At 37.4% G+C, this 23,755-nt stretch overlaps 2 protein-coding genes across 2 annotated transcripts in view; one reads left to right on the forward strand and one right to left on the reverse strand.

The window, feature by feature from the left end:
- The first annotated feature begins 21,321 nt into the window (after nucleotides 1-21,321).
- Nucleotides 21,322-22,446, forward strand: LOC134824477 (tachykinin-like peptides receptor 86C). The gene has a single exon (XM_063836381.1). The coding sequence runs from the start codon at nucleotides 21,322-21,324 to the stop codon at nucleotides 22,444-22,446; it is 1,125 nt and encodes a 374-aa protein (XP_063692451.1).
- Nucleotides 22,447-23,278: 832 nt separating this feature from the next.
- LOC134824478 (vacuolar protein sorting-associated protein 11 homolog) overlaps nucleotides 23,279-23,755 on the reverse strand; it is a 37,138-nt gene continuing 36,661 nt past the window's right edge. Inside the window, exons 21-22 of the mRNA XM_063836383.1 lie at nucleotides 23,580-23,717; nucleotides 23,279-23,422 (exon numbers count right to left, since the gene is read on the reverse strand). Coding sequence (XP_063692453.1) covers nucleotides 23,279-23,422; nucleotides 23,580-23,717 — 282 coding nt within the window. The remainder of the gene's footprint in view (nucleotides 23,423-23,579; nucleotides 23,718-23,755) is intronic.

Raw genomic sequence — 23,755 nt, forward strand, 5'->3', positions numbered from 1 at the left:
AAGAAAAATGGTTCAACGTCAGACAAACCAGATAATTGGATAATTAGCAATTAGCTTAATTATCTAATTACAAAAATTATAAAAATGTTTACGTAATTGGCTCGAGAATTTTTCGAAAATTTTCACTAGACAATTTTTGAGACTTGACAAATATTTGAAAATTTTAAAATATAATTTTTATAAGTTATAATTATATAATAGAGTGGAAAATGAACATATATGCCAACAATAACACTGCAAATTCGATAAATAACGAATTTTTATCTAAAAATAAAGTTGCGACGAATAAAACTCATAATATATAATTGTTAGGCTGCAGGCATGGGCTAACCCCTTTTCATCATAGAATAATCCAATCTCCATAACCTTCTAGAATATTCGTGAAATATTATTTTACTTTATAGTTCTGGAACGGTCATTTCAAATGAAGTTTGTAACCAGGTCGATTATATTTGGTTAAATTTCTAGCTTTCTCTCAGAAAATGATCTGGCTTTCTAAGGGAGGTAATTAGAATTACACTTACACACTTCCCTCATATTGCAAAAAAAAAGCATGCGGAACACCTGGTAAAATGAGCGGGAAACGGAAACATGAGCTTCTGGTGAACGTTATAGTCAACGTGCCCTCAGGCTCATAATCACGTGACCATCCGTCCCGATCATTGTTCTGTCTTGGTCACTCCCTGTTACCTTGACCTTAATTGAGTGACGTACGACACCTCCGTTAATTCTATAAATGTTCCAGAAAAGCTGCAAAATTTTCACATTCCCAGCACTATAAGATCCTTAAGAGTTTGTGCAAAAAAAAAAAATGTTCACGTCAGACAATCAGATAATTTGATAATTACTAATTATCTAATTATCTAATTACCAAAATTATAAAAATTTTACGTATTTGGCTCGAAATTTTTCGAAAATTTTTCACTTAGACATTTTTTGAGACTTGACAAATTTTGAAAATTTTAAAATATAATTTTTTATAAGTTATATATATAATAGAGTGGAAAATGAACATATATGCAACAATAAAAATGCAAATTCGATAAATATCGGTAAATTTTATCTAAAAATAAAGTTGCGACGAATAACTCATTATAATTTTTAGCTGAAGGCTTGGCTACCCTGTTCTCATAGATAATCCAATATCCATAATCTTCTAGAAATATTCCTGAAATAATTTATTTTACTTTAGTTCCAGAACGGTCAACAACAATAGTTTTAACCAGGTCGATTATATTTTGTTAATTTCTACTTTCTCTCAGAAAATTAATCTGGCTTTCATGGGAGTTAATTAGTATTACACTTACATTCACATTCCAGATTCAAGTAAAAACATGCGAGACACCTGGTCAAATGAGCGAAACCGGAGAACATGAAGCTCTGTTGACGTTTAGTCACATGACCTCAGCTCTAATCACGTGACCTCCGAACCCGATCAATTGGTTTCTGTCTTGTCAGCTCGATCCTTTACCTGACCTTAATTGATGGACGTACGACACCCTCGTTAATTCTATAAATGTCTAGAAAGCTGCAATTTTTTCAAATTCCCAGCACGATAAGATTCTTAAGGAGATGTGCAAGATGACGATACATAAGAGGCCGCAGAATTATGAGACTACCAGGCCTTACTATATACAAGTACTGCGGCAGCTGCTATTTTAGATTTCAGATTTTCAGATTTCAGATTTCAGATTTCAGATTTCAGATTTCAGATTTCAGATTTCAGATTTTATAGATTTCAAATTTCAGATTTCAGATTTCAGATTTCGAAAAAGCAAACATTTGATTTTTGTTTCGGCGACTGAATCGTCGATGCCACAATTGCAAATATTTGTTGTCCGAGTAGTGTTAAAAACTCCATATTAACATGATTATTGATTTAATTTAGAATTGTATATAAATTAACTTTGACCACGTTAAATTGTCAATGAGAATGCACTCCAGCACTAGCGCGCGCGTCGGTTTTTTTTGATGTTAGCGCCACAAGCTAGGCAGCTGCCAGAAAAAATGCGCGCGCTTCAGTTACGGCTTTTTTGTTTTTGAGAATTGTACAAATGACAACGTGCTACTTTAAATGATAATTAATGGAATTTCGATATTAATTTATAATTCAATATTTATTGAATTCTTCTGTGAAAATAAAAATTTGTTATTTTACTTAAATTTTATTTTACATAAATTTTAGTAAGTTAACTTAAAATTGTATTTTACTTAATGAGTACATTAAAAATTTGTTGTTTTCATATAAATTTGTTGTTTTCTTAATGTCGCGCGCGCTAAGACAACCTACGTGTACTAGAAGGGCCTCACTACACGAAAGAAAATATATGCTTAAAACATATATTTTTCGTAAAGGCCCCTTCTCGAACATGGCTTTGTGTACGATAATGTGCCTGCGCGCAACGCCACTGGCGCGCTTGTCACGTTTATATAAAGTTGTTTCGCCGTTACTACTATGGATAAGCGCATTGCAGACTATTTTTACAAATTGAACAAGATAAACCGGACACAAAAACCATCCTGATGATTACTGAAATACGACAGAATCTGAATGACGTCATGATGAACAAGAACACAGGAAATTAATTTTATTCTGCATATGATCGCATCAAATAAAGAAGCAAATGCAATGATGTCCGAGTTACCCCTTGCACCTTTCAAAACGAGTGGATCCAAGCGAGAGCATTTGCGGTGAACCTTTTAAAATCCTTTCTCATCATAACACTATCAAGAGTTGAAAGGTCTTACAATCATCCCGAAAAAACATTTGATTGTCTGATACCTATTTTAATGTAACACCCTGAATCGATATATCTGCGTCATGGTCCATGAGAAATTTCAAAAACCAGTTTTAGTGGTCCCAAATGCCTATTTGGGCCCTTACATCAGTAATCTTGTCAGAATGGTTTAGGTGCAGTTTCATTGCTGAACATGTCGAGTTGATTTTACTAAAATGCAATCCCAGAGGGCACCACAAACACCAAATCTATGTTCTCGTGACCGGTCTCAGTCGCGCTAAATCACTCTACAGTCCGATTCTCAGTCGTTTCAAAACGATAATCATCTTACAACAAATTTTAAAATCCTGCGGCACAGGATCCTGTTGTTTTCCTACCCTGCCTCACCAAACCCCTCTCTTCCTCGCCTTCTTCAGGCTTTTTCTACAATTTTTAATTAGTAGCAATATATTTCGTTTCGAATGTAGTAATGGCATTATACATTATTGGTATCGTATGTATGTTGGTTATTGATTTGCTAACTAGGTATGTGCTATAAATTTATTTGAAGAATTTTGATGGCTCACGACGTCCTCGTCCCATGGTTTAGTTCAAGCTTAGTATATGTTCAAATCGCCTTAACTTCGTAATGGTGAAACATCGTCAGGTTTTGCCTTGACCTTTCGGACGAGTGTTTGCCCACACGGGATCCAAAATATGATCACCATGAACATTACTTGACACGTGAACTTATCAAACGACTGTAATATCCATTAAATTTTCTTAGTACATCATGCAGCTGCAGAAGGCTGACGATATTGAAAAATTATCTTGATGTTGGTACAAATTGACATAAAACAATCTAAGTAAGGGTTTCCTTCCTTAGGAATTATCTTAAAGACCTAATTGGACACCACTAAGCTGTTATTCCCGCTGCAATTATATTATCCAATGTTGTCTTCCCTATTAATACAATAAAACATCTGATCAATACATGCTAGCACTACCAACAGCAGCCGTTCCCTTTTTTCCGACTCCACGGAGTCCCTGAGGGACTTTTGTTTACTTTTGAAAAATTTGAAAACCCGCAACCTTTCTTCTCGAAACACAAACCTACTGTAACTTCTTACATATTAAATAATAAAAGCAAATCAGGTGAATATATACTACGAAATAGATGCTATAGACTGTTTTCCTTAATATTAATACCTATGATGTTTGAATTTGTATAATTAATTTTAATGTGAAGCGTTACTCTTCCCCCCCGCAATTATTAAAAGTTAATTAATGACAATAATTGCCCAAATGGAACGTAGTAGATATAAATTCAATGTTGTAGAGTGATTCCAAAGTATGGTCCAACAGGGGTCCGAAAAAGCCGTACAGGCACGTGGTCCTTACCGTCACATAGTCCCAATTGGATTCACTTTACACAAAACCTGAACTTTACAATTTAGGACGACACATTGGCACAATTTATTTTTGAAACAAACAGTATAAAATAATACGTGCGTGCGCTGCCTTAGCCCTCCGCATAACAATTTATGCGTTAAGGGCTGGAGTACGCGTGTTTACAGATTAATGAATGTTGCATTGTAAATATTAAAGTTTTGACGATATATATGATTTAATAGTAAATTTTCAAAGCTGGCTTTTGGACTTAGGTAAAATTATATTTTATTTATTTAAAAGAAAAAACCACGGATTAGTTTAAATTCACATAGTCGTATAACTATAATAACTAACAAGTTTTTAAAATTGTTGCTATAATTGATTTAAATAAAAAAAATTTGTTGTTTTCTTGAAAATTTTTTGTTTTCTTGATAATCAAGTTAATCCTGTTTTCAAGAATGCGCGTCTTTGGCGGCCAGTTATTGACATGTAACATAAAATTGAATTTAAAATAGAAATGTGAATGTATTAAAATTTAAAACTTTCAAAACAGGCTTCTAAAATATAGTATTATATTGATTTAAAATAAAGGATAAAATTTTAAATTTGTTTCACTAAAATTTGTTCACTATTAAGTGGTTAATATCCTACATAGCAAAGAATGTTCTATATTTTAATAATCGCCTTAAAGGCCAGAGGGGGGGTAAGGGTCAAAAAATTCTACCAAAATATTATTTTCTAAATCGATTTATTTTTGAATGACAAAAAACATTGCCGCTAATTCACCTATTTTGTAGCTGATTACTTTATTTTATAATTGAGTTAACCGGATTTTCCAAAATTGACCATACAAACATTGAGGTTAATAAAATTGGGGTTAATATTTTATTCCACGCCATAATTTTTCGTATTTCGGTCAGCAAATGTAAACTCTAAATATTAGGTTCATAATTTATCAGAAAAATTTAAATATCCAAACGTGATTAAAATGAGGTTAACCTCGTCTTTTAGATATACGAAATAGTCTATGATAGAGTACCATTTTCATCGTAAGTTTTAACGGTATAACACATTTCTAATAGAATGAGCGTGTCGAGTGACTTCTTTCTCTTGGGAAAATGAAAAAAATGATGTTAACCATCACTTTGGTACCGTAGGAGTAATACATACGATTCTTACTTATGTTATGTACCACAATATCGAAAGAGGTATCTATTGGTAGCACAATCCTACAACTATAATCACGTGACAAAGTGATTTGAACTGATACCATATTTTTAGAGAAGATTTTAACCCGTAAATGGCTAAAAATGAGGTTAACCTCATCATTTTTTGAATACTGACCCATCAATTACATTTAACCTCAAAAAACTTAAACGTTAAACTGTGCAAATGTTTACGACATATATATAACATATTGATAAACCAATCCCACTATATATTTTCGAAAGCCGAGGTCAACAACCAAATTATAAGCAGTTAGTTTTACAGGAAATCTTTGTTAACCTCAATTTTTACAATACAAAAGGGGGACATTAACTACTGAAAGTGCTAAAATCATTTAGGGACGGCTAAACAGGTCGGATCAAGCAAGACGTTATTAATGTATACAAATCCTAACTAACAACTGGATACATTCAAGTGAATATTTCAAAATTGAAAATCAATAAATTGCATCTATCTCAAACACATTTTGGACTTTCAGTTTTCCTTAGTTGAGAAAACCACCACTCCTGATATGAGATTTGTTACAGTGGTTCCTTGGACAACAATCTAGCTATTAGATGCTTGTCGATTTTTTTATTGACCTCGTTTCTCGAATTATGAGGTAACCAGCTAAATTTCCGAATTTTTGACTGTTAACCTCATAATTCGAGAACTGAGTCAACTAAAAATCGCTCATCATAAATAGGATAATTGTCCAAGGAACCAGACCAAACCCCAAGATCAGATTGGCCGTTTTCTCAACTAAGGAATCGAAATTCAAAAAATTTACCGCGTTTAAATTCCCTTTAACAGTAATTACAGTAAACCTCAAATTGAGCGCGCGATATCTTCAGAAGCGCAAGTCAATTTGAATCCTTTTTTTTTCTTTTGCTCGTCTCCAGTAGCTATTACAAATATGCAAAAACTACAAAATCCATTTACCCCCCCCCCTTCTGGCCTTATAAGACTGATGCCTAAAATAATAATTCGTGTTCTTAGAATGTGTTTCTCAGACTTTTTAACTCGAGACTTAGATCCTGTAATGGAACTTCTAACCAGACTGGCTTCATCTCAACATGAGAGGAGTAGGTTATAGTCCACTTGCTTAAGTTTTGTTGTAAACGAACACAGTTATTTTTTGACAGGTTTGTAAATAAATTTTCTGAATTTAAAATCTTTGATCTTTTCTTTCATTTAATATTTTGATTAAGACGTTGCGCCCTAAAATTAAAACTCAAACAAATCTCTGATTTATCTTTTTCTCAATTTTATGCCTCCTATTCATACTTCGTCACTGCCATTTTCCCATATGTTAGACAATGATCGTTTTTAGACTTCGAATAGGTCCTTTTTTGCATGCAAAAGCCTCGTACACTAGTCAAGAAATGCACATATACATATCAACACACGTTTATTTACCTAACACAATTTACACATCAAGTCCCCTACACTCCACACATCAACCCACACTCTCATAATCATATTTTTCTCTTTCTATTGCACCTTCATCATGACTTACCTCATCCCTATCTTCTCATCCACAACAAGTCCAAGGAACACCGTATTCCCCCTAGATTCTAATATTCATTCCTCTCTACTCCTTGACAGCCCACGTTATCTTATACCATTTCTTGCTTGCTCCATATCAAACATTTTCTTTGTAATTATCTTCCTCAGGTTATAAGAAAAAAGTTCTCTCCCTGGTAAGATTAAAGAGTCAAGTAGCCCGCCGCCACAGGCGTCTAATATCTTTATTCATTCTTTGGTTTTCCTCTTCTCTCTTAACTTTCCTTTGATAACTCTTGTTAATCCTTCTATGCTAATCCAGCCCAACTCCCTATCTGTCACTCTACGCAAAATGTCCAAGGTCTTATTCCTTTCAGTATCCTAAGCTCCTCCCATCCCCTTCTTGATGGTAATAAGAGATTCCGAATCAGTCCTTGCTAACATAGAGCAGCCTGTTTAATAACTTTCAGCACTACTATATAACAAATATTTGAGGATGTACCCATGAAAGCACAATTACAACCATGAATCTCTAAACACGTTGGCAATGGGGTAGCCTGTGTGGAACCTGCAGGTGTGAAACATAGACTTGCTGATGGCCCTGGCTTGAGAGTTTAATAACTTTTTGTGCTGTTGTTATGTAAAACACACCTTCACTCATCCTCACAGTCAACCACAGTCACCCACACCTGATGCTCACAGCATAAGTTTATTCATGGTGCACCCTCCGGCCATCATTAAAATATATGGTTAAAGTAAGGCAATTTATCTTAACTGTTCTTATTGAAATATACCCAATTAGATATTGAATAAGTAACACTCTTTCGCTTTGCTATTTGTGCTTGCCAGCCCCCCTCACTTTCCACAACATCCTCCATACCATCCCCTCACAACAATCAACCCATACCATCTCACTTCAAATCATTCCTTCCTACGTTGGTATGTCCATGTGTTCAGTCTATGGATTCTTATTATAAATTATTTCCTATATATCTATAATATCTCACATTCTTATTCACGTTGCTCATTATTAACTCTATACTACTCTTCTCTCTCCCAGGCCTGAGGCCTGTCTGACCGGACACCACCGGAACGGGCCACCGCTGCCCCCGCCTCTACTGATAATGGGTTAATAGCAAACAGAAACACAACAAGAAGAAGCTCAGCCTGAATAGACCGAAGTTCAAGACGCCAAAATCCGAGTCCAATGGACGCAAAATCCCAGGATAGCACCATCACGGAGCATCCAGAGTGAAGTGACCGAAGAAGTTAGACTCAACATTAGCTACCACACCGACAAGTCAAGAACCGAGCCTTTGCAAGTATCCCTCTCAACCGCAACGGGAGTATCCCAGGAATATCACACTACAACCCCCTTCTCAAGACAGAAAGCAGAGACTCAGCCTCAGACAGCAACAGTGCATCACCGAAACCAAGCCCAAAAGACAATGCCCCTGCAAGGCAACTTTCAGGCTGAAGTCTTGGCTCCCTTGACATGTTCGCGCTGTTTACCAAGTCCTGGCATTCTGCTTGTCAACCTAAGGCAGTGAACTAGCTGGCCAGAAAGCCATTGATGAAATACTTCAGAGATGGGAATGCCCTTGGTGCTACCATGCCCTCATCCCTGCCCAATACACAGTAATCTGCAAACTTGCATTAAAACTGGAGTCTTTATCAAAGCAAATCAGGTGTCAGCATCATTATTGAATCTCTTGACGGCATGCTTAAGCAAGATTTGCAGAATCACCCAACCAACCAAGCAATCTGAGTGAATAGTATCCAAACAACTCAGCTCCCTGTCAGATCAAGGAAAGTCCATCAGATCCCTCAGCACACGCCCCGACCACCCTCTGAAATGCCTCCTACACTTATGGCAGCAGCATCAACCAAGAGCACTCCTTCATTCAAGGATTGAAGTAAAGGATACCCCCCTTACTCATAATTTTAAATGCATAATGGGATAAAGGAAAGTTCTTACTCCCTATGAAGAGATACTCACAACTTTCTCAAAGCTAGAGTTACACTAAGAAGGTAAGAGCATGCCACAATCCAGTATGGCAACATACCTCTACATGGGTGCTAAATCGAAACCAAGCCCATGCCCCCCCGAATGGCAACATCCTGAAACGTCTTAACACGAATTCACCTCCACACACCCCCAGACAACCGTTTCCAACTATGACCTAAACTCCTGCCTGGTTAACAGGTATGGCAGATGAATGAACACTTCCTGAACATTCAGACACGAGGGAGACATTAATTCGGGTGTCATCGATATTCACCAGTTTTCCTTAACTCATGTCGAACACTTAGCGTTTCGTGAAACTCATACAGATAAGATTACGGAGATTAAAAATGTCAGGGTAAAGCATGTACCATATGACCAAAAGCAATCAGGAGTTTTTTACACACTCAATCAAGCCTGAAACGGTCTGATGAAGTAGGAATGCGATATAGGTCCCCAACCTTCGCTCAATCCACTTCAATTTTTAACTCCACAGTGCTTTGGAGATTTCAAACTTTGGACAAATCTAACTTTGTACAGGTCTGGAAAGAGGGACAAGCCACCCCTGGATTCGCCTCTGGCAGCTTACGGTGAGAGATCGATCCCTTTCTTGTTAGTTTACAGAACGTTGTCATCATGGAAGGAACCAACAATTAAAATAGATGAACGATGAAGAGAGTTGTATACCAAGTATCAGAACAAAATCGCTCAGATTAGGAAGATACAACCCAACGTTGTAAACTGAAATCTGTCCTGAGCTGCCAACAAGGTCGCATAAGATCAATCGAAAAGTTAATGTTTTTTTAACCAGTATTTGTTAACAACGATCTCAGTCAATCAATCTTAACGTTCTAATTGTTGATAGCTTTTTGACATTTCTAGATAAAACCCAACCTGCTTAAGAACAGTCCTCAAATCCTGATGTGAATTGATAATCTCATATTAATGCAATGGGCGTTTGGTGCAACAGTCAAGTTAATTAAGAACGTATTTTTACATCCAAGGATCATAACAATTAGTTATAGATTGTACAGCAACACACTAAGAGGAGGACCGCCAGATTGCAGTCTGATATAAATGTGAGTAAGATTAACTCAACTAAAGTGAAATGCGATGCTTAGCAAAAACATTAATATGGCCAAAGATTTCTTGTGTGCCAAAGTTGCCAAAATATTATCCACAAAATTTGTTTCAAAACAATCTGAATTCAAGCTGACTTAATTCCATACCATTTCTCTGTACTACTTCTCTGTAAAGTTTGCTCACAAAGAGAAAACTTAGATTTACAACCCCTTTAAGGACCTTGTGTACCACAAATGAGACTCTTCAGGATAAGCGAGAATGACAAATTTTTTTACCTCCGAAAATTGGTGCTGAGCTATGGAAGTCTTCAGACTGCCTCCTCTATCTGGGACAAATGCACTATATAGATTGAAATCCTTACACCCGCACACCCCTGAAAACTCTGGCTTAAAAACTTTATTTACAACATTGAGTAATAAATCGGAATTTCGACTTATTCCTCTCGGAACTTGCCACTCAAAAAACGAATATTTCTATTCTGCTTTTACGGAAACAAATACAGATGCGGAGAACTGTGATGTGTATGCACACATGATATTCACACTTTTACGGAAGAAAACTCAAGGCAAACTAAAGGCTCAGCGTGTGCTACGTATATTCCATGAATCCTAATGCAACAATTAATGACCATCTTTGCACAATCACACCAAATTAGAAACCCTATATGTAACTATCAACCATGGAGATACAAAACTCAAATGTTGGGGTGTGTACCATCTCCCAACGGAGACTCCAGTCAAATTTGATGAAAAAACACACAATTAATGTCCCAAATTTCCAAAAAATTGCAAAAACTATAACTCTTGAGATTTCAACTACGATTCCTTAAAAATCAGAGTAATAAAAAAAACAGTTCAATTTTCGAGGAACACATCACCTCTTATGGTTACTTTCCTCTTATATCTCTTCCCACTCATCTCATTAAATGTAGCCCCAGCTCCTGCATTGACAACATTTTTACTGATGAAGATTGACTTGGTAACCCTCTCTGATTATTGAAGACACTTCTTCCCATCAAAACAATCTTTGCTTCATTGACATCAGTCATTTAACATCGAGAAAACTTCCCCTAAGCCTCAGCAAATTGCAAAGCTATGATATCACAAACCGAAATGTTGAACTACTAACAAAAAACACTTGCTATCTAAGAAATGCATACTAACAAACAATGATAATCCTATTGAATTTGACGAATTTTTTGAATTTTTAGCTCGCTATTTGACTCATGTTGTAAACTCGACAAACCCAAACTCACAAACGAAATCCCTATTAGTAATCCCTGATATCCGACACTAATTGAACAATTGAAAAGAAAGTCTCTGTATATAACTGGGTGAACTCAAAAAGCTCCCTGACTTCAAGCCATTTGGAGATCCTGAAACTCCACAAAAATTTTTCGTGATTACAGACGCTGTCTTTAAAAAGATATAAAAACAAAAAGAATACTATAACTGTAACAAAAATTCTGAAAATTCGATAGTTTCTAAAAAGATGAGGGAAGTAATAAATGAGATAAGAGGAAAATGAAAAAGACCATCAAAAACCCAATTTTTATTGTAGAATTGGAGTCCCGTGTTTGTTGAAAGAACGGGTGATAGCAACAAATTTAATGATCTACTTTGCCTCTATTGCCTCAAAATGAATGAAAATAACTCATAATGGCCTTCATTTAGTAAACCCCTCTTTCCTCTTTCCTCGAATTCATGCCACCCAAAAACTCTCATCAATTACTTCCATGACTGTAGTGAAGATGAAATTTCTAGAATTATAGCCAACTTGAAGAGTGGCACAGCTAGCGACTTTCCTAAGAGTAATCACAAAACTATCGGTTATTCTTAGCCCAACTCTTGTTGTTCAATTTAATCGCCTAATATCTCAAAGATATTTCCGACAGTTCTGAAGCTTGGCAAACATAACCCCGAATAAATACAAAAAAGATAACGAAGAACTGATTGAAACTATCAGTCCTGTTTCCTCCTACACTTCCAATTTTTGTAACATATTTTGAAAAGATAATATACAAACTCTTTACAGCTTCTTGGTTATCAAGGAATCCTTACGACAGCAATTGGATTCCGAAAGAGTCACTTCAACCCACAGTGCACTTAACTACTCATTTTTTTCACATCCAAAAGGCCCTAAAAGCAAGTCTCAGTTAAGGAATTTTTATTGATCAAGCAAGGCCTTTGACACCATAGACCAGCAAAACAATTTTGCTGAGAAACTGGAATATAGGGATTAGAGGAGTGGCCACTTAAGTTACTGAAAGTTACTTGTCGACAGAGACCGTGTGGGTGTCCGTCTGGCGAATTATCAAACAGACATCCAGTTCTCTATTGCGTTCACAGGGAGCTGAGCCCTTGGCCTCTCCTGTTTAATATACATACATAAGACTTAACAAACTCTCAACTCGATAACACTAGCTATGTCCTATTTGCTGAAAGATACAAACATATTTGTAGTTGCCAAAACTAGAGCAGAGCCTACAATAACAAATAGGGTCCTACTATCAGTCCACGATACACATTGGCTAATAAAGTACATGTTTAACGCCAGAAAAAGTTGCAACATAGAATTCAATACAGCTAAAAAGAAAACTTGATGATCATCTTTATTAATTGAAAATAGGACTTACCTCAACGGCCTACCTCTCTCAAAGGTGCAGGAAACGAAATTCCTGGAGTAATAGTCGACGAAGGCCTAACTTACAATCCCAATAGAGACAAACTAGTTAGAAACTCTCGTCTGTCTGGAGCATATACATGATTAAGGTATAAAATTCCATCATCTATCCATAAGGACCTTTACCACACACTTTTTTGAAAGTCACCTATCTTATGGCATAACCGTTTGGGGAGTGCAAGGTACTAATAAACTTCAACCACTATTTTTGAAGCCCAGAAAAAGTGGTTCGTATCATGTTTTGGTGACAAAACACTTACCTTGATAAATTTATTGACAAGGGCAGTACTAACCTATCATGAACAAAACTTAACTACAAATTTCTTGTGAGAAGAGAGCACACCAAGCCATTTTTGCCCGTCAATCACTCATGACATTGCATAATTTATAACCGGATCACTGCTGCAATGAACTTTTTAAAGTCTTTAAATATCGACACCAAATGCACTATTTGAACTTCTGTTTGTCAAAAAGACACGGCAATGAACGCTTCTTATAACAACCATGCCCACAAACAGTTTTCGTTACAAATCTAGTTGCCTTGGAAATTCATTCCGTCAGATGTTGGCACTGAACGACCTTGAAATCACTCATGGTTTATTCAAATCACAGTAAAAAAATCATTCCCCTCTCGTTCAGGGAAGGTGACAAGAATAACCTGGGCCCTTTGGCAAACTTTCTGACCTCAGGCAGCTTGAAACGACTAAATTTGAAAAAATAAAAACGTCTGTCTAAAATGAACTATTAAACCTCAAAAGCTGATCGCATGTCTCCGCTACAAAATTTAATGAGCCCAATCACTCACACTTAAACAGTTAATCTTCAAAAGTGATTGTACAAACTAGGTTGTTTTAAGTAGCTGTTGATAGAGTAAAACAGGATGACTTGACGTTTTCATATAACTTCGATTTACAATTTGTTACCATAATAAAACGAGCTCTGCCCATGGGGTACAAAAAGGTTCATTGTAAGCCTCCAGCGTAATGGTCCAAGTCTCTGGCCCCATGCATGCCTTCACACAGCTAACAGAATAAAAGGCCCTAACATAACGATCACGCCACAAATTAGTTCTGTTAATGATTTAATATTGTTGAATAAAGAGATTTGAAATATAATATTTGTTTTTTATCTGACATAATTGCCCTAAATGAGACTTGCTCAAAAATCAATTTTAAGCACGAAATCTTTCCTTCTTCACATAGAAATCTCCGCAATGACCGCACGAGAAAGACTCATCCTCAAGGATCTAATAACCCTAAAAAGTTTAGGGAAAATGGGAGGTGGTGTTCTTTGGCGGTTCGTCTGATCTTCGATGCCACTACAACCCGACTACCATTAGACCTAGGTGCAGAAAGCTTGCCGTTAAAATTGCTTTTCCTAACAAAGAGAGTATTGTAATCGACTTGGTATAGAGTAGGAACTCTGGTTACCTAATCATGATTCAAATTAGTTATGATTCGCAAGCTAGTTTCCAAAAGAAGCCCCCTAAATCTATGTTATTGGATTTAGATCCTCCCCATACAGACAGGCTATCTTCATCCAGTACCGTACCTATTTGACAATCCTCATAGATTCTATCAGTGATCTTTCTCTCTCCCAGTTTGATCACATCACCCACCCAAAACGTGGTAAAACATTAGACATTCTTCTCAAATTATCATACACAATCGATACCTGAATGTCTGTGAACCTCATTCCGTGTGCAAATCTGATCATTTTTCCTGTCACTTTTTTTCAATAAAAGCTCTTTTCTCCCGCTAGAACACTCCTAAACGTAAAATGCTAAATTATAAGAAAGCTAACTGGGACAATGATTAATCGAGAATAGGGCTCGATTAATGCAAGTCCTAGAATGCCTAAGATCCTGATTGCGTCCTTGGAAGTTAGTTTAAATACTGCATGTAAATGATTTAGTTGTTATACATAGTCCTAAAGTAACTAGTAAACAGAGTTTCAACCCCCGTGTTCGACAGTGAACTTTTTTCTTCATGTCGTAAAAAAGAGAGACTCAGCGCTAAATTTAAAATTTCTGGTTCTATTTCGTGATGAGTTAAAGTTTGTTACTACCGTACAGATTTTAAGAGCTTTCATCAGCCAAAATAGAGACAATCTTTTCATATGTTGATCCTACGCTTATAACAACGAAGTTTTGGTCCATGTAATATAAATCTAACTCCTGCCGTATTCCTAATTGTGTTAGTTATTCTGGACAGCTTCGTTCAAACCAAAGCCTCAAGCTGGAACTTTTCAATTCTTTTCCTTTATAACCCTTTTTTCGGATACTTCCTTTAGGACACTGACATCTCCTATTGGTAAAGGCTTGGTCTGTATGCTTGGTATTTCTGGTATGCTTGGTATTTCTGGTATGCCTGGTATTTCTGGCACCTTGGCCTTGGTAGGGTTATTGTATTGTCACAAATTCGTATACTGTAATAGCTCATACAGTAAAACCCCGAATTACAGTACCCCAAATTTAACCTATAGTAAATCAGGGTTTTACTGCAGTATAATGCAATCAGAGCATTTTTAATTTAGCCAGGTTTTGGATGGGAATAGCTCGCCTTGCATTGGTTATTTTTAAAAGCTCGAACCAATTAGCAAGAAATAATTCCAATTATGGGACTTTTATACGATTATAAAATAACTAATTTCAGAAATTAAATAAATCTTTTAACCCAAGATAAACACATACAAAATATCTGGGCTCCCAATTAGCCTGCGCCCAATTAGCTCTCATTATCTAGGACACGAGGTTTTATGATCACAAAAATACCGTTTAAACACCAAATTAGTAATTATGAAAGTTTAGTTCAGTCTTTTGGTGATTTTTATTTTTATACTGTGTTGATCATGTAAGGTCGAGCGTGATTTCGTTACAGATGGCACGTATTATTTCGTTACATATGCTGGTGTAATAGCGTGCACGTGCAAGGTTAATTGGTACGACATTTTTATCGATTTTGTTTTTTCTTACCACTTTTGTACCGTTAGTGCCCGCAGTTTAGTTAAGGGCTAGAACAGATCTAACAATATGTTCTAATTTCTCTTCGCAGATTATTGTAGTAGCATTATAAATTGTGATCGTTTTTTGTGATTATGTTGTTTTTAGACTGTTTTACATATTATTAGTCGGCTGTATCTCTGGTAATTACTTTATTATGGATATTTTTAATGCACAGCAATCATTTTTTATCGCTTTTTTAATCATTGTTCGTGATTACGTTCAGTTTAGTCTGTTTTGCCTTTACATAATAATTATCTGTATATTCGGTTGGGTGTTTTAAATTCGATTAAATCAGACTATCACGTGGCCACGTGGCCACAGCTACAGACTTGTAACTAAGTTTCTAGTCTACTTTATAACTCGAATATTTCAGTTTTTCTGTCTGACCACCCACGTGCAAATTTGGTGAGGATTAAGAAGTAATGGTGAGGATTGAATAGTAATGAGGGTGGAAACGCGCAACTACACAAAAATCATTAGCTTCCTCCCTGTGACCACAGGCTTTTTTGATAGCTGTCTGCTTAAGTGCTCTTACCATTATGACTATATCCAAAAGTTAACACAAGATTTTCTAAGCGGAGTGCTGGATTGCAAGCGGAGGGCTGGGTTGCAAAGGTAGACTGATGTATATGTCAAGGAAGACGGTGTCTTTCTTTTTAAGGAAGCATTCATAAAATTAATTCTTTGTTCTATTATTGATTTATTGTTCATAGATAATAGGCGTACAAGCATTGATAATTAGATTAATATTCTTTGATCATTTGATCTTCATTTGCTAATTTTGTCAGAGTGTTGCATCCATTTTAATTTTGTATCCTTTTCATTAATCGCTAAGTTCAATAGATTTCGAATTGATGCTTTTTGGTGCGGTAATATTTTGCAAATAGTGCAGTTTTTCACCTGCCTAAAACTTGTTTATGTGCGGTAAATTTGGCGACAAAAAACACAGCAATTAAATAGAACAATTCGCAAAATTTGCAGCCTTTAGGTTGGCTTATTGGACAGCGTAGTATGTAACGTTGCCTTACACGATTGTTGAGTTACTAAAACAAATAACCAACAAGGTCTTACATTGAGATTCCTGACAATTCAAGATGTACAAATCTAGAATTACGGTCCTAATAATAGAAGATTTAACAATTAAACGGGCAGGGGCTCACTAGTTCACTAGTTGAGAAGGTTGTGAGCATAATAATATTATATCAGAGTAGTACAACAGATTAAAATTTCCAACACATTGTCCAAATTCAAACACATTATAATATTATGTACATTGTACAAGCTTAAGCTCTTAAGTGACTTAAGTGACTAAGTGACTAAAGTGACTAAAGTGACTAAAGTGAATAAAGTGACTATAGTGAATAAAGTGACTAAAGTGACTAAAGTGACTAAAGTGACTAAAGTGAATAAAGTGAATAAAGTGACTAAAGTGACTAAATTTCAATCTGTTGAGGAATTGCAATCCAGCATGACAAGTTCGTTTGTACCAAGATTCACCCCCGTTTGTTTTAAAAAAATCAAAATTACTAATAGTATTGAAAGTCGATGCATTATCAACTTGCCATCTGATAATAATAATAACGAAATTTCTGGTAATATTTTTAGGGAGGAATATTATTGTTCTTTGTTATACGGTTGGGCTGCAGATGGAGTTTTGCCCTGAAATTTAAACACATTTTGAATACCACACGATTTCAGAAGTTTTAAGTTATAAAGTCAATTTTGAGTTATTAACAAAAGTCACTTGGGGGTCTTTTAGAGACAACCTCTTTATGTTTAATTATCATGTATACCACGGACAGAGGTGCAATCTACACTAAGTTGGAAGGCCTTCCTGAGGCCAAGCCCCCAGTAGTTAAGTTCGAGCTGACAAAGCTGGACAAGGAAGATTTCGATGCAAAGCTGAAGAGCAGGCGTAATAAGTCATCCTCTGGTCCAAACGGTGTACCATATGTGGTGTATAAGAGATGCCCGAGAACCGCACACATGATCTTCCAAACCCTATCTACCCTGTGGGACAAGAAGATAGTGCCACTACAATGGCGATTTGGTGAAGCAGTCCTTATCCCAAAGACTGAGGATCTGTCAGACCCAAGCAAGTTCAGGAATATTACAAAGACGAACACCAGCGGCAAGTTGAACATGGGAATTCTAGCAGACAAGATGCTGGATTATATGGTGTCTAATAAGTACATAGACAAGTCAGTTCAGAAGGGCTTTCTGAAGAAGACTCCTGGTTGTCTTGAACACACCCAAGTGCTTATGGAAGAACTAAAAGACGCCAAATCTACTAGACGTCAGATATTCGTTGTCTGGGTGGATTTAATGAATGCATATGGCAGAGTCCCACACAACTTGATCCTCTATGCCCTCCGGCATTACATATTCCCTGAATGGCTCATAGATTACATGTTTAAGTACTATGATGAACTGATTGTAAGGGTGGTAACCAAAGACTGGAAGTCAAATTGGTTCTACTACATGTTAGGCCTCTTTCAAGGAGACCCTCTTTCAGTAGTGTTGTTCCTGATTGTATTCAACTTACTGTTAGATCTTCTACAAGATCAAAAAGAACTGGGTTATAAGCCCTCCTTTAGCTCGCAACCTACATCGAATCGGGCTTTTGCAGATGACCTAACACTTATGTCCTCCAGACTAGAGAAGGTAAAGAAGCAGATAGAGTTGATGGAGCAGTTTTTGGATTGGAGTAGGAAAATGAAGGCCAAGCCGAGCAAGTGTGTCTCCCTGGGAATGAAGGTGATAGATGGTACGTACCAGGCTTATGACCCAGAGATATTGATTGACGGCCAGATAATCAGCTATGTAGGAAACAACCCGATTAAGTTCCTGGGCCACTGGATCTATGTCGATCTAGGGTTAAATGACACTAAACAACGGATTGAAGACAAACTAAAAACTCTGTTTCAGACAGTGGATGAGTGTGGTCTCAACGGTGTCATGAAGTGTTGGATCTACAATAACATGCTGACTAGCAAGATGTCCTGGGATCTGATGATTTACAACCTTCCTGTAAGTTTTGTGTACGAACTGGATGCTATCTGCACCAGATTCTTGAAGAAGTGGTTGGGTGTTACTAGATCAATTACTGTGACAGTCCTGTACAGGAGCAAGGATTACTTCGGGCTAAACTTGAAGAAGCTGAGTGACTTATACAAGTCTCTTCAGGTATCAAAGGGACACGCCCTGAAGAACAGTGATGACACCAAAGTTGTAGAAGCCTATAATAACAAGAGAGAGAAACAGGAGAACAGCCCGAGATGGTCTTATACAACGGAGCTGACGGCAAGAGAGCGAGATCTTTACTTCCAGGAGTTGGTTGGAGTAGTGACTAAAGATCGAGTAGGACTCGGATGCAAACCAAAGTTGACTGAGAGGCAGAAGCTAAGGCAACTGGTAGAATCGGTGTCAGAGAACGACATGCTAGTCACCCTGGTAAACAAGGGAGTACAGGGCAAGTTCTTGACATGGGAGAACACGATGCAGTTAGACTTAGGATGGAATAGCCTTATCTACAACTACAAGATGAGCCCGGCTCTCCTTAAATTCCACCTAAACTCGACACACGACGTGGCTAATACCCCTGCAAACATGAAATTGTGGAACTACTCGAGTACAGGAAATTGTGCACTTTGTGGATGGAAGACGTGCAACATCAAGCATATCCTAGCCGTCTGCAGTGTAGCAAGAAACTCCAAAAGGTACAACTGGAGACATGACAACGTCCTACGTGTTATAGCCGGAGCCTTGCTTGACCAACTCAAGATGTACAATTCCTCAGGTTCCACGACCTCCGACAAAGAATGGATACGGTTCAAGTCGAAGGATGGGAAGTATGAACACCCAAAGCCAAAGTTGAGGAAGGAGAGGCCCTTTGAGAGAGCGAAAGACTGGAAGCTGATATGGGACGAGGATACACTACCTGCCCAGTTCCCACAGCACATCTACAACACAGCGGAGAGACCCGACATTGTAGTATGGTCGGATAGTTTGAGAGAAGTAGTTCTGATTGAACTGACTTGTGGTGACGAGAGTAACTTCAGTGACCAAGTAGCACGTAAAGAAGCACGCTACAACAGAGAGCTGATTCCTGGCATCGACGGGTGCGGTTGGAAAGCTCTGCTCTTTACGGTAGAGATTGGGTGTAGGGGCTTCTGGCACCATACTGTACCAGCTCTATTTAACTACTTTGGATTGGCGAAGAGGACGAAGAATAAAGCCCTGAATGAGGCTGCTTTGGTCGCTCTTCGATGTTCCTATACAATCTGGTTAGCCCGCGACAACAAGAAATGGTCTACCTGCTACGACATCGCAAGGAGGCCAGAAGTCATAAACTGTGAAAGCTGAGTGTTGGGCCCATAAAACATGTTGAAAGCTGCAACCAGGATCACAAGTACTGGTGGAATACAGAATGACTTGCTAATCAGATTGATAGATGGAGTTGCTATCGAAAGATATAGAACTCAGGTAAACATCTAACCTGTAATAGTTTATTGTTGATTTTTCTTTAGGCTTATAGGGGTCGTTCACATATTACGTAATCAGCCGAGGGGGAGGAAGGGGGGTTTCCAAATGATACGTTATTGTAATTTTGACACAATAGCTATGTGTAAAACTGATTACGGAGGGTGGGGGGGGGGGTTAAAAATTCTCCGAAAAGTGATTGCGTAACAACGGTCCCATATTGGTAAATATTGTTAAAACAGGCGCATATAACCTTTACCTGCAGATATTTTGACAACATGATGATACAATATGTCAGTATTAATGCTTTTCATACAAAGTTACAACAAAGTCAGTATGTTTTTAACATTAAAATTGTCTATGATATTACAAAGTTACAAATTTTGTCCTCACAAGGTTACCTGTTTCCAATAGTGAATTAGCCGTATGTTTAGTGTGTTTTCCTTTTTAATATCAGCCATTTCTAGTCATTTACTACTACACAACCAGGGAATTATAATTCCTGGGCGAGTTGCACTTTTCGAGTTGCACTTTTCACGTTTGCCTTGTCAGAGAAACTTTATAAAAGCAAGGCAATTATAATTGTTGGAAGAGTTGTGTGTTTATTTGCACTGTCAGCCAATCAAGGAACTTGTTTATAAGTTAGGGATAATTTATTAATTCATGTAATTTATTAATTTATATGAATGCCACTCCATGGGGTGCAGGTGGCTAGTCCCCATACATCGTGGTCCGGTAGTTTCATTGCGTCTTAATATAAAACTATTGACAATGTCATCTGCTAAAACCAGGGTGAGTTTAACTCGACGCACCAATAACGTCGAACACAAAATTTAGACATGACAATTATAGATTATTCTTAATCATGCTTGCTGCATGATGACTTCATGATAAAATTCAAACATGCCCTTTTAATATTTTAATATAGTTATCGGTGTTTAATAGTGAATTAGACAATATTTAATATAATTACAAATGGCATCGTCTTCCTTACAAAGTTACAATGATAGTCATTTCCTGTCAACGCGTTGTGTAACCTAGTTTAGTCAATGTTTTACTTTAAAATGGAACCAGATTTTTAAACTTCTCATTACACAAATATATTATACAGATTCTGTTTATTTTTGTGAGTATTGAGTTTCTCCACTGACACTTGACGTCATTAAACTGTCACGTGACACTTTTGAATCTTATTATGCAAAGCTGACTTCTCATCTGACCCCCCTTATTGACTCACAGGAACCATGAACACATCTGACGTCATCATCAGAGCACTCCCCCCTCGCTCGGACCTCTACAATCCCCACATTAAATCCTACCCAGACTACCCTGGTATGGCAACACCATTTACACCTCTCGACTTCTCACTCGGGTCCCTTCTCTTTGTCTGTGCTCTGGTCGGTATCCCTGGTAACATCTTCGGACTCTTCTACTTCAACTTTAAGACGCGCAGAGACAGGGTTACCTTGCTTTACATTGTTATCTGCGGTGTGGACACTATGACATCCTTCAGCCACCTCCCGGTAGCTATAGCGCTGTTCCGAGGTAGAAAACCAGGGGTTTTTAACAACCATCTCTTCTGCGCCCTCTGGGAATCCCTCTACACAATCCTCCAGAAGACCTCTATATTCCTAGTCCTCCTCCTCAGTGTATCCCGTACCATAGCAATAGTGAAACCCTTCTATAAAATCCGGATTATCACCGTCATGTGCAGTTTGTTGGCGTACGTGTTTATCTTAATCCTGATTCCGGTGGTTCAGTACGTGGTAATCCCACTCCGGGGCGAGTTCAAGTACTCGTGGGATGGTGCTTACTGTTACTATAACTTTGAGATGAAGTTCGAGCATGCTGTTAATCTGGTGATGGTGGGGCTGCCTCCTATTCTTACTTTTATCTCCTTTTTAGTGTCCATTATCAGGCTGACAGCGGATAGGAAGAAGGTAGGACCAGGAGCAAAGGCGAAAGAAACCCAGAAGTGGAAGTATCGAGCGAGTGTTACGATAGTGCTGTTCACCACGTTGTTCTTAGTGTGTAATCTCCCCCTTTTCATCAACATGTTACACAACATGACTACACGTTTCTTTGGGGTGGACTACCCCGGGGTATATTTCGGTACACGGTTCATGTACTGGTATTCTTGGCATGTGGCCAAGATGGAGAGTGTGGTGGTGAATGCGGCTCTCAATCCTGTGCTGTATTTCTGGAGGATGAGCAAGTTTAGGGTGTGGTGTGTGGATGTGGTTATATGTAGGGGTTTGAGGAAGGAGGAGGAGGGGAACAAACCTGGTTTTACTCAGGTACAGACCTCGACGGTTTTTATGCCGGAGAAAGTGGAGTTAGAAAAAGTGTTGGAAAATGTTGAGAGTTAGCATGTGGTCAAATTATCGGTTGAAGTGTTGTCGATTAAGCCAGTTTTATAGACGAGCTAGAGCTTTCAGTTATTATTGATCGTATTATTTTGGGATAAATCATAAATATAAAATGTTTTAAATGGTCCTTAAAACTTTAAAAACAAGTTATTTCGTTCCTAATCTCGCTTAAATGACTTGAATGTACATCTACATGTTGAAGCGTGTAACAATATTAGAACTTGCTTACGACTGTAGACTTAAGACTGTATAAATAGTATTTATGAAATCTCTATGTTTATAGGGATATTGAATATTAATGAATAAAATTCATCGAAAAAAGGACTTGTTTTGAAATTTGATACAAACTTGATTTTAACTCAAGCTTGAGTTAAAACTTTATTAACCCATGTTCCATAACAGCTAATGGTTCATTTTGTTACTCAAAAATATATAACTTATAAGATGTGATTTAGACAAGCTGTTTTCTTAACATTATTAGATAATTATATAATAATGTATAATAATAACGTGCATTTTTCAACCCTTTTTATAACCCTAAAAGCCTCAACTAAAATCTGTAATTGAATCAATCTTGAAAAATATTATCAAAACGTCATAAAGATTGGGTTTTATTTTTCTTATCTTTTAACTTTAACAAACAAGATAAATATAAAACCCCTGATAAAAATAAAATCATTCCCCTTTTCCCCGCGCCCCCCCCCCCCCCCCCCTCCCCCCGGGCCTCCACCCCCGCAACAGACCTATTAAATCTAAGAATGTACCAGTTGTACCTGCTGATGCCCCCCCCCCCCGGACCCCCCCCCCCCCCCCCCCCCCCCACCCCCTTTACTTAAACACATACCTGCTGATGCCAGGAATGTTTACAGAGGAGATGAACAGCAGGTAGGTTCAGTTTCTTCACACACTGAGTACACTTGTTAGTTTGGAAGATTACTGGTTCTGTCTTTAGCTTCTTTATCTCTTCCCGCATTTTCTGGGCAAATAAGAAAGAATATTTAAGCTATAAAATATTAAAAATGAAAAATAATCCAATCATTACCGAACCACTTTTAATCATTTCACGGTCGAAAATACGTCTCCCACCCACTCTGGTTAATTACTAATTTCTAATTAAATTACTAATTACTCACAGTAGCTTCCTCAGAATATTTCTTGATCAGGATCTCATTCTCATTTGTCTGTTCTTCCTCTATCTGTATGTGTCGTGTTATGTAGTTCATCAGCACTGATATGGGAGTTTTAGCGTTCTCTGATAACGCTTTTACCACCTGCAAAAAGGGAAACATTGGTTATTTTTTAGCTCATA

This window comes from Bolinopsis microptera, chromosome 12 (assembly GCF_026151205.1).
Source record: "Bolinopsis microptera isolate Bmic1 chromosome 12, MBARI_Bmic_1.0, whole genome shotgun sequence".
NCBI classification, from domain to species: Eukaryota; Metazoa; Ctenophora; class Tentaculata; order Lobata; family Bolinopsidae; genus Bolinopsis; species Bolinopsis microptera.